Source organism: Dasypus novemcinctus, chromosome Y, assembly GCF_030445035.2.
Source record: "Dasypus novemcinctus isolate mDasNov1 chromosome Y, mDasNov1.1.hap2, whole genome shotgun sequence".
Lineage (NCBI taxonomy): Eukaryota > Metazoa > Chordata > Mammalia > Cingulata > Dasypodidae > Dasypus > Dasypus novemcinctus.
In genome coordinates, this window is record NC_092216.1 from 8,643,764 (window position 1) to 8,660,291 (window position 16,528).

General features: G+C 40.7%; 1 protein-coding gene across 2 annotated transcripts in view; it reads right to left on the minus strand.

Moving 5' to 3' along the window:
* The window catches only part of LOC101445075 (anosmin-1), an 808,672-nt gene that overhangs the window by 236,313 nt on the left and 555,831 nt on the right, over window positions 1-16,528 (minus strand). Inside the window, exon 3 of one of the 2 annotated variants that reach the window (XM_058292228.2) lies at window positions 15,405-15,579. The exons of the other annotated variant lie outside the window; for it this stretch is intronic. Within the exon in view, the coding sequence (XP_058148211.2) occupies window positions 15,405-15,431 (27 nt within the window). The 5' untranslated portion in view covers window positions 15,432-15,579. The remainder of the gene's footprint in view (window positions 1-15,404; window positions 15,580-16,528) is intronic. 2 annotated transcript variants of the gene reach the window in all.

Sequence of the window (16,528 nt, forward strand, 5' to 3'; positions counted from 1 at the left end):
GGCAAGCCACCTGGATGGTAAGCAATGGTTTATGGGCTCCTGCACCTGAACTAGATGGCACGGCTAGACGGTGCAGGATTTGGGGATATGCACACAGGTTGCACATCAGAAACATCAACCAAGCCCAAATGGCCTAACCCCGGGAAGCTGAGTCTGCAGGGACCAAAAAGACTCTGGGTCCCTGCTGCTGGGCATGGTAGTGTTCACACATACAAGTGTTCTGAGGTGCAGGAGGCCTCCTGAAGGGGTGGCATCTCGGTGAACCCCAACTGTGGACAAGGCATCCTGTGCTGATCCCCACGGAGGCAGGGAAGCTGCAGAGCAGCAGTGCTTTTCTCCTTCTGACCCCCCCACTATTGGAATTCGCTCATTCGCAGGCACCTCACTTTCTGCACATTCTCTTTATTTAAGCAAGCCTAAGGGATTTATCAAGAATCAGTACAGCATCAACTTATATTCAACAAGAAAGTAAAAATATTTGGAGCTGACTGTAATCTCTTGAGACTGTTTTATTTCACCTCACTAACATCTGAAGGTAACCTTGCATAGTACTGCCTCTTTTAGAATAAATAACCTAAACCTTGTCAGGACTGGCCTTAAAGTTGCCTATATATTTGTCCAAAACTTGTCAAAAATTAGATTACATGACAGGGGTCTCTGTCTCTTTTCCAAATTAGCCACTGGGCCATTGTGCTTCCTTTTGACCTCAAAGGTTGCAATGAGATCTCTGAGAAAATGTCTGTGTGCTGCCTTCTTCAGGCTTACACACTTCATAATTAATTTGCTCTCTGTAGTGTTCCTTAGAGAGAGACTCTTCAAAAGCATATTGACTCCACAGTCCCAACATGGGCTACACCAGGTTTCAGGTACAAATAATGTTCTCTGTAAAGAAATCCCCTTTGGAGTTTACTGTAGTCTGTAAAAAGAAATAAAACAAAATAGAGTTTCTGTGGCTAAGGGATGTATAATAAAATGGAGCCGAGGTCATTCTGGAGGTGGCTCTTATGCTGTCTCAGCAGATGTCACAAACGGCCCAATTCTGCAGAGCCTCAAGCAACGAAGTTCATCAAAACCCCAAGGACTGGGAAACGGACTTTGGCCCAGTGGTTAGGGCGTCCGTCTACCACATGGGAGGTCCGCGGTTCAAACCCCGGGCCTCCTCGACCCGTGTGGAGCTGGCCATGCGCAGTGCTGATGCGCGCAAGGAGTGCCGTGCCACGCAAGGGTGTCCCCCGCGTGGGGGAGCCCCACTCGCAAGGAGTGCACCCATAAGGAGAGCCGCCCAGCGCGAAAGAAAGTGCAGCCTGCCCAGGAATGGCGCCGCCCACACTTCCCCTGCCGCTGACGACAACAGAAGCGGACAAAGAAACAAAAGCAGACAAAGAAACAAGACGCAACAAATAGACACCAAGAACAGACAACCAGGGGAGGGGGGGAAATTAAATAAAATAAATAAATCTTTAAAAAAAAAAAAACAAAAAACCCAAGGACTTCCAGACACTGTGAACCAAGACACAGGCTAAAGAACTCAGTGAACTAGGTAATTTCAAGGACAACTGGAGCACCCCAAATATCCACCAGCCACAGGCAACTTGACTAATCTTCTGTTCCTTTAAAACCCCTGCCTGGAAATGCTAAGAAGGGACATGATTTGGGGTGCTACCTGAGTCTGTGCTCCCTGAATTGCGATTCTAAGACCCCAAATAGATGCCTGTGTTGCCCTGCAGCTTGGCGTGTTATTTCTCCGTTGACAAGTCTATTCAGTAATCAGTCTTCGGCAGCGTGTGTCCGGGGTTTGAATGCATAACTTCCAGCCAGAAGGAAATCTCAGGTTTATGCATCTTTCCCAAAAGTCCCCACCATAAGGCAAACTTCCCTGAGATCTCTTCTCCTTCACTTGAGTCCTGTTTTTCCCCTTCATCCCCAGATGATGACAAATGGAGCAAACACACCTTGGCATTCCCAAACAAGCACTGCTTACCACTTAGTGGAGAGCGCCTTTGTAAAGAAATTTTGTATTATTATAGAAACTCAAGCACACCTTCAGGTAGAAAAACTAGTATCATAAAGTCACCATCAACATATTTTTATAGATCCCCCCATCTATTAATATTTTTCCTTTAGTAGAGCATTTTAATGCAAATCTGAGACATAAAGTAGCATTTTAATACCAACCTTCAATATAAAGTGACCCAGATAAAAGGTCCGAGACCTTCTGCCTGGCACCATCTGATCTACCACTGGAACTCTCCACCTTGGGCATCCGCCTGGCACACATGGTTCCGCGACCAGTCAGGTACCACGATTCACCTGTCGTTTCTTCACTAGGTATCTCCAATTAGTAGGAACTTAAAAAAACAAACTTACCACAGTAACAATGTCACGTGAAACAAAACTAACAATTACTCCCTATGTCATCTAATTTCCAATCCATGTTCAATTTCCCTTGATTTTCCAAACAGAGGTAAAGTTTTTGCAGTTGATTTGCTTGGATCAAGATTCCTAGGGTCCCCTGTATTTCTTTTCATCTCTAACAGTTTCCTCGGCCTTTTTGTTCCCTGCATCATTTATTTCTTGAAGAATCTGGGCTGTTTTTCCTACAAAATTACAGTCGTCAAATGCTTCACAGACATACTTCCACTATTGTCCTGAATGCTTAGTTATTTCTTTTCTAAAAATAATTTTAACAGCTTTATTGAGATATAATTCACATACTTAAAGTACACAATTCAATGTTTTTAGGATATTCACACAGTTAGCTGTGCAAACGTCACCAGTCAATTTTAAAACATTTCCGTCACCTCAGAAAGAAACCAGTACCCAGAAAAGGGGCAAGATGGCAGCTGAATAATACATTTCAAGAGCCAGCTCATCCTACAGGGCAGTTAGTAATCATTCAGAGCTACCAGAAGCACCTGTCTGGCGGGCCCAGAAAACCAGAAAAGGATCCTGTTATATCAGTCTACACGGGCAACTGCAGTCATTGTGGACCCACATGGTACAGATGGCTGCCCATTCCTGCAGCTTCCTCCCACCCCAGGCAGGGGAGGAAGGGGCATGAAGCGCCATCAGTCTCTCTGGGTAACTACAGTTTGCCTTGGCCTGCTTGACTTGGATTATTACACACATCTGTGGCTCTGTCCCTACCCCCTGGAAAAGGAGAAAGGTAGAAGCTTCATCAGTTCCTGGGGCAATGAGGACGGCTTCAGCCTCCACAGCTTACAGTACCAACTACATCCTCAGCTCCTACTACACTACAAGCAAAGGAGAAAGGAAAAGAAAACCCTAAACTAAAGAGAGAAACTGCACCCAGACTAAATACACCTAGTAAGCCAGATGCCAAGACACAAATAAAAAATAAAATCAAAACCAAAAAACAGGAAGACACAGCCCAATTAAAGGAACAAGGTAAGCCTCCAGATGACATAAAGGAGTTGAAACAATAAATCACAGATGTTCAAACAAATCTCCTTAATAAATTCAATGAGATGGCTAAAGAGATTAAGCATATTAAGAAGACACTGGGTGAGCACAAAGAAGAATTTAAAAGCAAACACAGAAAAACTGCTAATCTTATGGGAATGAAAGGCACAATAAATGAAATAAAAAACACACTGGAGGCACATAACAGCAGATTTGAGGAGGCAGAAGAAAGGATCGGGGTGCTTGAAGACATGGCCTCCAAAAGTAAACATACAAAAGAAGAGATGAAGGAAAGAATGGAAAAAATTGAAGAGGGTCTCAGGGAACTAAATGACAGCAAGAGACATGCAAACATACATGTGATGGGTGTCCCAGAAGGAGAAGAGAAGGGAAAAGGGGCAGAAGGAACATTTGAAGAATTAATGGTAGAAAATTTCCCAACCCTATTGAAGGACATAGATATCCATGCCCAAGAAGCACAACATACTCCCATTCAAAAAATTCCAAATAGACCAACTATGAGACACATACTCATCAGAATGTCAAATATCAAAGACAAAGAGAGAATTCTGAGAGCACCAAGAGAAAAGTGATGCATAACATACAAGGGACACCCAAAAAGATTAAGTGCTGATTTCTCACCAGAAACCATGGAGGCAAGAAGGCAGTGTTATGATATATTTAAGATTCTGCAAGAGAAAAACTGCCAACCAAGAATCTTATATCTGCCAAATTGTCTTTCAAAAATGAGACTGAGTTTAGACTATTACCACATAAACAGAACCCAAGAGAGTTTGTAACCAAGAGACTGGCTTTGCAGGAAATACTAAAGGGGGTGCTACAGCCTGATAAGAAAAAAAACAGGAGAAAGACAGAGAGGCTTGGAAGAGAGTCTAGAAATGAAGATTGTATCAGTAAAAGTAACTAAACATGTCAAAAGAGTGGTGAAAATAAAATATGAAAGATAAAACTCAAAGGTCAAAATGGGTGAAATAAGAACTGCCTTTACAGTAATAACATTAAATATTAATGGATTAAACTCCTCAAACAAAGACACACACTGGTGAAATGGGTAAGAAAATATGAGCCATCTATATGCTGTCTCCAAGAAACTCACCTTAGACCCAATGATACCAACAGATTGAAAGTGAAAGGTTGGAAAAAGATATTCCATGCATGCAGTCACCAAATATAAGCTGCAGTAGCTATACTTGTATTGGAAAAAATAGACTTTAAAAGGAAAACTGTTATTAGAGACATATTAATGAAACGGGCAATTCACCAGGAAGAAATAACAAACATAAATGTATATGCATCTAACTAGGATGTCCCAAATTACACAAGGCAAACCCTGGCAACACTGAAGGAAGAAACAGATATCTCTACAATAATAGCTGGAGACTTCAATACACCACTCTCAACACTGGCTAGAACCTCTGGGCAGAGGATCAATAAAGAAACAAATTGAATTATATGATAAATAGACTAAACCTAACAGACATATATTGAGCATTATACCCCAAAACAGCAGGACATACATTCTCCTCAAGTACTCATGGATCTTTCTCCAAGATAGACCATATGTTGGGACAAAGCAGATATCAATAAATTCAACAAGATCAAAATTATACAAAGCACTTTCTCTGATCGTAATGGAATAAAACTGGAAATCAACAATAGGTGGAAAAAGGGAAGTCACAATTATAAGAAGATTAAACAACACACTCTTAAATAATCAGTGGGTCAAAGAAGAAATTGCAAGAGAAATCGATAAATATCTCAAGAACACAACATATCAGAACCTATGAGATGCAGCAAAGGCAATACTGAGAGGGAAATTTATAGCCCTCAATGCTTACATTGAAAAAAGAAGAGCTAAAATCAATGACCTAACTACACAGTTGGAGGAACTAGAAAAAGAACAGCAAACTACTCTCAAAGCAATTAGAAGGAATAAAATAAGGGCAGAAATAAATGGAATTGAGAACAAAAAAATAATAGAATTAACAAAGCCAAAAGTTGGTTCTTCAAGAAGTTTAACAAAATTGACAAAACCTTAGCTAGATGGACAAAGAAAAAAAGAAGGAAGTGAAAATAAAGAAAATAAAAACTTAAAATGGGGACATTACTACTGACCCCACAGAAATAAAGCAGATCATAAGAGGATACTATTAACAATTGTATGCCAACAAACTAGACAATATAGATGAAATGAAAAGATTCCTAAGAATGTATGAATAACCTACACTGACCCTAGAATAAATAGAAGACCTTAACAAACCAATCACAAGTAAAGAGATTGAAACAGTCATTAAACAACTCCCCAAAATGTAAAGCCCAGGACCAGATGGTTTCAAAGGTGAGTTCTAACTAGTATTCAAGGATTTAATATCAGTCTAACTCAAGCTCTTCCAAAAAATTGAACAAGAAGGAACACTACCAAATTCATTCTATTAGGCCAATATCACCCTACAAGAAAACCAGATAAAGACACTATGAAAAAAAATTACAGGCTCATTTCCCTAATGAATATGGATACAAAAATCTTCAACAAAATACTTGTTAATTGAATCCAACAAAATATTAAAAGAAGTAGTCATCCTGATCAAGTGAGTTTTATATCAGGTATGCAAGAGTGGTTCAATGCAAGAAAATCAATCAGTGTAATACATCACATTAATAAATCAAAGAAAGAAATATCACATGATCCTACTGATTGATGCAGAAAAAACATTTACAAAATACAGCCTTCTTTCTTGATAAAAATACTACAAAAGATAGGAATTAAAGGATACTTTCTCAACATGAAAAAGGCCATATAGGAAAAACACACAGCTAACATTGTACTCAATGGTGAAAGACTGAAAGCTTTTCTGTTGAGATAAGGTACAAGGCAAGGATGCCTCTATCACCACTGTTGTTCAAAATAGTGCTAGAGGGGAACGGACTTGGCCCAGTGGTTAGGGCGTCCGTCTACCACATGGGAGGTCCGCGGTTCAAACCCCGGGCCTCCTTGACCCATGTGGAGCTGGCCCATGCGCAGTGCTGATGCGCACAAGGAGTGCCCTGCCACGCAGGGGTGTCCCCCGCGTAGGGGAGCCCCACGCACAAGGAATGCGACAGTAAGGAGAGCTGCCCAGCGCGAAAGAAAGTACAGCCTGCTCAGGAATGGCGCCACACACACTTCCCGTGCCACTGACGACAACAGAAGCAGACAAAAGAAATAAGATGCAGCAAATAGACACAGAGAACAGACAACCGGGGGGGGGGGGGGTTGGGGGGATTAAAAAGAAAGAAAGAAAGAAAGAAATCTTTAAAAAAAAAACCCAACAAAATAGTGCTAGAGGTTCTAGCTAGAGCATTCAGGCAAGAAAAAGAAATAAAAGACATCCAAATAGGAAAAGAAGAAGTAAAACATGTCCTATGTGCAGATGATATGCTTCTATATCTAGAAAGTCCTGAAAAATCTACAACAAATCTGTTAGAGCTAATAAACAATTTCAGTAGTGTCAGGATGTAAGATCAATACACAAAAATCAGTGATGTTTCCATACACAAGTAATGCACAATCAGAGGAGGAAGTCAGGAAAAAAATTCCATTTACAATAGTGACTAAAAGAATCAAATATTTAGGAATAAATTTAACCAAGGATATAAAGCACTTGCATACAGAAAACTATAACGCATTCATAAAAGAAATTTTTTAAAAACCTAAATAATTGGAAGAACATTCCATGCTTATGGCTTGAAAGACTAAGGATCATTAAGATGTAAATTCTACCCAAAATGATATACAGATTCAAAGCAATCCCCACCCCCCAAAATTCCACAAGCATTTTTTAAAGAAATGGAAAACACAATTATTAAATTTATTTGGAAGGGTAAACAGTCCCGAATAGCCAGAAACATCTTAAGAAGGAAGAACAAAGTTGGAGGACTCTCACTTCTGGACTTTAAATCATATTACCTTGCTACAGTAGTTAAAACAGCATGGTACTGGCATAAAGACAGACACATAAACCAATGGAACTGAACTGATGGTTCAGAAACAGACCCTCACATCTATGGTGAAGTGATTTTTGACAAGCACGTCAAACCCACTCAGCTGCGGCAGAAGTCTATTCAACAAACGGTGCTGGGAGAACTAGATATCCATAGTCAAAAGAAAGAAAGAGGACCCCTATCTCACACCTTATACAAAAATTAACTGAAAATGGATCAAAGACCTAAATATAAAAGCTAGAATCATAACACTCCTAGAGAAAAATGTAGGAAAATATCTTCAAGACCTGGTGGTAGGTGGGACATTCTTAAACCTTACACCAAAAGCAGGAGCAACAAAAGAAAGCATGGATAAATGGGATCTCCTCAAACTTCAACACCTTTGCAATTCAAAGACTTTGCCAAGAAGATGAAAAGGCAGCCCACTCAATGAGAGAAAATATTTGGAAACCACATATCTGATAAGAGTTTGATTTCCACTCTATATAAAGAGATCATACAACTCAATAATAAAAAAGCAAGCAATCCATTTAAAAATGGGCAAAAGACTTTAAACAGACACTTCTCCAAAGAGGAAATACAAATGACCAAAAAGCACATGAAAAAAATGTTCAATATCACTAGCCATTTGCAAAATGCAAATCAAAACAACGAGGTATCATTTTACACCACAAAGAGTGGCCATTTTTTAAAAAAAACAGAAAACAGTACATGCTGAAGAAAATGTGGAGAAATAGGAACCCTTCTTCACTGTTGGTGTGGTTGTAAAATGGTGTAGCCTCTGTGGGAGATAGTTTTGCGGTTCTCTCAGGAAGCTAAATATAGAATTGCCTTATAATCCAGCAATTACTCTACTAGGAATATACCGAGAAGAACTGAAAACTGTGACATGAACAGACATCTGCACACCAATGGTCACAGCAGCATTATTCACAATTGCCAAAAGATAGACACAACCCAAGTGCCCATCAATCAATGAATGGATAAACAAAATGTGGTATATACGTATGATGAATATTTTACCACAGTAAGAAGAAATGGAATTGAAACACATATGAAAACATGGATGAATCTTGAAGACATTATGCTAAGTAAAATAAGCCAGACACAAAAGGATAAATATTGCACAGTCTCACTAATACGAACTAAATATGAAGAATAAACACATGGACTTAAAACCTAGAGCATAGGTTATTAGGAGATAAGAGGAGGGCTGCAAAGGAGTATCAATGCTTAATGCATGTAGAAGTTTCAATTAACCTGACTGTAAAGGTATGGAAACGGATAGAGTTGACGGAAACACATTATAGTAACAGCTGGTTTATAAATGGGATTGTGGCTGAAAAGGGGAGTCTAGAGATGTCAATGTAAATGTCAATAATCTAGGGACTGAATAACACAGTGAACGCAGAGGTGGATGAGAATAGTGATTAATAGCACAAATGCATGAATATTCTATGAACTAGAAGGGATGTATGTCACTATTGTAGGGTGGTTAGAATATGAAGAACCATGGGAAATGTACAACTAATGTAACCGATGGACTATAGTTAGAATGTATTATAATATTCTTGTAATATTACTTATAATATTGGCATCAATACCAAAGACGTACAGTGTTAATTATGGGAGGGTACGGAAAAAATATGCCAAATGTATGCTATGGATCATGGTTAGTGGTAACAGTCTGATGATATTATCTCATAATCTGTAACAAATGTTCCACAATGGTATGGTGAAGGATTGTTGTATGGGAATTCGACACATGTGCATGATTGTTTTGTAAGCTCACAGATTTTGTAATAAAAATATATTAAAAAAATAAACCAATACCCTTTGGCTATGAAAGGGGGTAATGGGGGCAATAGTAACTTATTTATATTGTATAATGTTGTTCAACCCTTTTTTTTTCTTGCTTAAAGTAACATTTCCCTGTTAAATTTTATAATTTTTGAGGGCAGAAATAGTGGGTTGTACTTTAAATAGTACCTACCAGACTGTAGGCACAGCAAGAATAGTTATATCAATAGTGAAATACTGGTAAATGGTTTATATAAGAATGGTAAGTGTATTGGGGGCATAGAAAACTATTCTAGAACATTCCATTTGCCTCTAGACTGATAAACATTTTCACTGCCTATTGTTCCACATGATATTTCCCCTGAAACATTTTATTTTTAAATGCCCTATTTTCATCTCTACTAAAAGGAAATGATGCATTTCCATGTAGATAACCCTCTTGGTACATTTTACAACATACCTGGTTTGCACACTACACTAACTGAATTGTCAAAGAATTTTTATTAGGCTACATGAGTCATGGGGAAGAGAAATGGCGATTTATTAGTTTCCTGCACCACTGATACAGGATACAAGCTGATATAGCCTTCTGTGGAAATAGAGAGCAAAAACCTCAAGGGTGATCATGGCCCCAGTTCCAGCAATTTCACCAATTCTCTAAAAGAATTCCAAGAAAATAATCAAAGATATTCACCACAAAAATGGATTCATGTGGATTTCCGTCACTGACATTTAAAACAGTGAAAAACTAGAAATGACCTGAAAGTCCACAAATAGGAAAATGAGCCAAAATATATATGTATGAAGGAATACCCAGTCAACCACTAAACACACTCCAAAGGAAGAGTAATGAAACAAAATTCACCATTAAATAAAAAGGAAATGGCTTAAAACGCAGTAAATAAAATGTGTGCATAATGGGCTGAAACACCTTGAATCACTAAATGGCTATCTTCTGGATGTGAGCATTTCAGGCAATTTTCATCCTTTTTTAAAAAAAAGATTTATTTTTTATTTATTTCCCTTCCCTTCCCTGCCACCCCCTCCCCCCCCCCCCCACCCCAGTTGTCTGCTCTCTGTGTCCATTCGCTGTGTGCTCTTTAATTTTCATTCTTTACTTTAGGATTTTATGGACTTTCCAAATCGACTACAATGAGTAAATATTATTTTTAAATCCAAAATGTGTTACCCTATAAATATCTAAGCTACAGGGAAGAGTTTTCTATGAATGTTTTAAAAGATACAGAGCTATGACCCAGCAATTATAATTCCAAGCACATTCACAACAGGAAAGCATGCAAACATCCCCAAAACACGCACAGGAATATTCAGAGCATTTGGGAGGGATGAAAATAGCTTGGAATTAAAGGGAGTTGATGATTACACACTATTGTGAATGTGCTAAATGCCACTGGATTATACACTTTAAAATGGTTAATTTTATGTTATGTGAATTTTACTTCAATACCAAAAAAAAGAATATTCAGAGTAGTGCTATTTGTAATAGAATAAAAAGGAAATAACCAAATGCCTAACAACAGCAGAACAGATAAAAAAATGCACACAAAAATTTGCATATCATTTAAATGGGTCAAAATCCCCTGAAGGCCCTTCACCCTGCTTTACAGAAAGTAAGAGTTAAATATTTGTCTGCTGTTTTTATTAATAACTTTGCTTCTCTAAAATATTAAATTTGCATCTTATAAAGTGGTATTTTTAAATCAGTTCGTTTGGTTCTGGTATAGTATGATGAAGTTTCCTCAGTTTGGGTGTTATTTTCAAACTTTTTGAAGCCCAAGTATTCCTCTGGGAAGTTGTTCCATAGTGCCTCTCAAATCTCTTTAAATGCATTAATTAAGAAGCTATAGAAAAAACTGCATTTTCTGCACTTACCACAGTCATTGTATCTGCTCACATAAAACTATCAGAGTAATTTAACTTTTCCAAAATATTTTGGCATGTATATTTTTCATTAGAGTAAGGTAACTAATAATACTACTACTAATAAGGCTTTTCCATAGCTAAATTATAGAAGATATAGGAAATTAAAATCAATTTCTAAATACTTAATACTATGCTGCCAAATATTTCAATACATGGAAAATAGTCCCTGGCATGTAAATCCTGGCAATCCCTGGAGATTCTAAGAAGAAACCCATGATTAAGGGGACAAAAGAACAGAACCACACATTAATTTGTACTGCTGATTAAACCATAGGATTCTATACCAACTTTTCCAGGCATTTAAAAGGAAAAAGAAATATAAAGAATCATGCCCCAAGAGAATTAACACAAAGATGATGTACTCTCCTTTAATGTTATTTAAAATTCCAAGTTGAAAGCAAATCAAGGAAATGCTCATTTAAAAACATGCATTATAAATTATATATGCATACATGCATATGCATATCTGTGTGCATCTTTCCTCTTCCAAGAAATGGCTGATGTACCTCTTTGGGGACTGTAGTATAGTGAAAACCTCGGCTGGTCTTTGTCCCCTGCAGAAGCAACCTCTGAATCCTTGGAATGGTCTGTGATGGGGGTCTTTTGCCCAGGACCACACCTGAACGAGGGAGGGGGTGGGGAGCCACACCCACCACAGAGGCCAGCCAAGTCATTTGAGCCATGTGGCATCAGGCATCTCAGCCCCACCACCCCGACCTCTGGGAGGGAAGGGGCTGCAGAGTGAGCTCAGCGCCGTGGCCCTCGATTCCATCCATCACGTCTACGTAAGTAAGGAGACCCCGTATCAAGCCAGGACACTCGAAGTCACACTCAGCTCCCACGATTCAGGTGATAGACGGCTGTTGTGCCTGGAGGATGACACGTTCTGGTTCCAGTGGGGAGAACCCAGAAACTTGCATCTGGGACCCATCTGGACCTTGCCCGATGAGCCTTTTCTGATTCGTACCCTTTTACTACAATAAAGCTGTAATCGTCAATATAACACTTTCGCTGAGCTCTGAGAGTCGGTCTAGTGGATTATAGAACCCGAGGGGGTGGTGGGAAACCCCGAAGGGGCAGCCAGTTGTTGAGCAGTGCAGGCGGCCTGGGCCCCGAGCTTGTGACTAGTGCCCGAAGGGGACTCTCTAGAGGATGGCCCTGAGCCTGTGGGGTCTGGCCCTCTCTGGGCGGTCGGGGTTAAGGTGGTTGAGAGGCTGCAGGTTTTGCAGTAGCTGCACAAAGAACCTGTTGGAAGTTGCTGTAGAAGCCTTTGATGAACTCGATAGCGACACATCACCCATTCTTATCTCTAGACTGAAATCTTAACATGAACCAACCATTGTGTAGATTGTACAGAGTTAAGTCTTCTCTTCTTCATTGTCTTCCACTTTCTCCTATCAGCACAGCCTCTGTACTACTGAATGCTTTGGAACCTGGTGTTTGCTATCTTTTTTCATGCTGTGTGTGTTGACAAATTGCATCATATTGTGCATATTCTGCCTTCTTAGTAAGGGCCACATCAACTGTTATACTTTTTTGCACAATCATGATCTCATTTCTTTTCAGAGTGAAGAAATCTGAATTCTTACACTGCAGTCAGTAATTAGCAAGGGTTTCTGTACTTTCAACACCTGAGCTCCTTATTGCTCAGTTTTATGCATGATCCCTTCTCTGGCCCAATAAAACCTGCCATTTGTTCAGGCAATATTATTGCTTTGGGCTGGGATTTTGACTTAACTGAAAGTAGTGCTTTTTTCACAAACTCTGAACAGAAATATGAACCATGGGCTGGCTGTTGGTGACCTTATGCCCCAGACCTATCTCACCAAAATTAGCCTGGGTTTCAGGGGTGATAAAGATACAGAGGCAAGCATAGGCAAAGATGTTCAGGGCCACTCCCTCTCCTTCACACCATCAACCATAGGCCAAGTCTATTTCCTAAATGTTTACCCGTGTGATTTCTTTGTCCCCAGAACCACTGCCATTCTCCTCTGTAGACATTGCCCTCATCATGCCTGAATGATATCCAGGGTATTTAATTGGCTCCCTAAATCTATATTTTCCCCATCTGTGATATAATGGCTTCCAACTGAACAAAGAGTAAGGGAGCAATCTCAAAACAGTGTCAATTCTGGTCATATCCTACCCTTCAATTCCAGACAGAGGCACTGCCCCTTGCAAATCGTAGGCTCCAGCCATGACACACGCCACCATTCCTAAGCTGGCTCTTTACTCTCAAGCATCTATGCAAACACTCTGGATGGAAAACTGCCCCCTCTCTCTTCTCTCATTGATGAACTCCTAGTCACCTTCATTCTCATGCCTAATTTTACATCGCAGACTGCCTCAACGCCCACAGCAGAAGTCACTGCTCCATTCTCTGTGTTCCTGTAGCTTGTCATTTATAAACCATAATCTTTCAAAATATGGGAATGGTCCTAAGCTATTTTGTAGTTACCCTCCATGCACTGGATTTTGTGGCAGGTAGATAACAAGAACCTGTTATTCGTCCAACTAATAATTACATCATGAGTCTATGATGGTGCTACCATACAAGCTACTAGAGACACAATGGCCAGCAAGGCATATTCCTTGCTTTAAAGAACTTCCAGTCCAGTAATCAAGTGATCAGGAGATGTTTATTGAATCAGTCAACTAGCATGTATTTATATTGTGTTTGCAGAATGGCTTCTAGACTAGCTTGACTACTTATAGACTGCTTATCTCAACTCAATCTTCATTTGAAATGCCAGTGCGGTTGAAATTCCTCAAGCACATTTTATACTAGGCATTAAAAAATGGAAGAGGGGAGGTTTTTAATGTTGGTATGATGGGTGAAAAAGAAGCGGTGGTAAGCAGCACCCTTTCCCATCTCTCATTCTCTGTACTTCTCAGAGGAGAGGAGACTCTCACCATGGCACCTTGGAGCAGGTGGCTGACAGTGGGCACGCGTGCTACGAAGGCCCCTTTAGAGCAGTGATGTGACTGTAGTGGTTCCAGTTTTATGAAGTGTTTACTCGCTTGGCTCTTACAGAAGAAATGATCACATTCCAACCAGGTCTCTCTTAGCACTGAGCAAGCCCTTTGCCATCGTGTCCAGCTGGGACTCGAGCTGTGCCCTCTGGCGGTCTCGCGGAAGCTGGCCTTCTCCCCTGCGCTCCTGCTTCCTGAGTGCCATTCTGTCTTCAAATCAACAGATTTCATGGGAACAGGGAGAAGGGAGAAGGCCATCTGTGCTGCTCCTATGCTGTCACTGAGCTTGAATTCCGACCTTATCAAAGAAGGTGACCTTTGCAAAGCACTTTTCTCTATGAAAGGGTATTATTTTCATTATTTTGCAAACCCTTCTTTGAACATGAGGCTAATGATTCGCTTTCACCTTCCTCTCTGATTAACGAGTATGACTCATTGTAGGTAGTGCAGTTCTTACAAAACCAGTCAATTCCGGCTGCTAGAGCTAAGGGGCGGCATCATCGCCTGGCTCCTTACCTGGTCCTCCCAACAACAGCTCATTACAGGAGATGGCCCAGGCAGCACCCCCCACCCCCGAGACTTATTCTCTCCTCCCCCCTGTACAGCAAAGCCCCTTCTCGAAAGTTTCAAGGCACGTTGCATCTTCAGAAATCAACTCATATCCTGAAAGCATAACGGGAGTAGGCTACAGAAGATGATAATTTTCTAGGCCTATAAAATATTCTCCTATTGTCCATCATAATTTGCTACTGCAAATTAAAGTTTTACATATGGGGAGCATATAGCCCCCAAAAACATATCCTACTTATATCCCCAAATAGCAGCCCTGCACACACTATTGGAAGGCCAAGAAATATTCAGAATGCCTTTTTATCCTTAAAAGGAAAGGACATTCTTCGACAAAAAAGGTGAATAAACTCTTCTCTCCAGAGGCCTGAATTCAATTCCCATTCCACCTGCTTTGATTAGGCACTAAACCCAGCAAATTAAGTTCTCCTTTCTCTGCCGAGGATGCTTATTTACCGGGGGATGCCCCTGAGGCCTAACTAGGAAGGAGGATGGGATTTGGGGAAGGAGGAGGACACCCGCACGTTTAAAACTAAAGGTATTAATGGATTTGATGCTATAAACAGTCACATCCAATTGCAATAATACAAAGTTTTAAATTGGCCAGGGCACAAGAGTATGAAGAGTCTTTGAATATTAGAAAGCCCTTATTCAAATGAACACATTAGAAAATGCTGGCGGCTTGCCTACTTTACCGTTGTGTAGGTTGCAGACAAGAGCATGTTGATAAAAAGATGAAAATGCCAGTGACAATGAAATCACACCCAGGGTATTTCTGAGAGCATGAAGAATCCAACATCTCATACGGCCTTAGATCAATCTCTTTGTTCCCTGAGGCAAGTCGGCATTGCCAAATGTAACCACGTTAATCTGCAATAATCAAAATACATCATCAGACACTACAGGGAAATAGGAAGTCCAAAACGGTATCATCAATACGCAACTCAAACTGCTCAAAGAATGAAATCTTGAAAGTGAGTCGAGAGATTTCCTTTAATGAGCCACTCTCCTTTGTTGTGACATTATGGCCTTTTGCTTTAAAACTGACAGCAGGAATCTATCTCAAACACAGAGAATGGATTATGGACTTCCACAGCCAACATGAAGTGAGCTTTTTTTTTTTTTTAAATTTATTTATTTTATTTATTCACCGCCCCCCCCCACCCGCCCAGTTGTCTACTCTCCGTGTCCACTCGCTGTGTGTTCTTCTGTGTCCGCTTGTATTGTCAGCGGCACTGGGAATCTGTGTCTCTCTTTGTTGCATCACCTTGCTGTGTCAGTTCTCCCTGTGCGCGGCACCATTCCTGGGCAGGCTGCATTTTTTTTGCGTGGGGCATCTCTCCTTACAGGGTGTACTCCTCGCGCGTGGGGCTCCCCTATGCGGGGGACAGCTCTGCGTGGCACAGCACTCTTGGCGCACATCAGCACTGCATGTGGGCCAGCTCACCACATGAGTCACGAGGCCCCTACACAGGGGACACCCCTGAGTGGCAGGGCACTCCTTGCACGCATCAGCACTGCACATGGGCCAGCTCCACACAGGTCAAAGAGGCCCGGGGTTTGAACCGCGGACCTCCCTTGTGGTAGGTGGATGCTCTATCAGTTGAGCCAAATCCACTTCCCAAGAAGTGAGCTTTATTCCTTCTTTTTTAACCTTATCTTTGCTTCTCTGTGAGATGTCCTGCAGTTTGTTGGGCAGGAGAAGCTGAAGACCAACAGGGTTTTCCCTGCCTCTCTCACAGCGCCAAAGGAGAATCCATTAGGTGTTCTAGCCTGACGCTATGGCATGGAGAGCCCTACTTATTTATAGCTTCATACC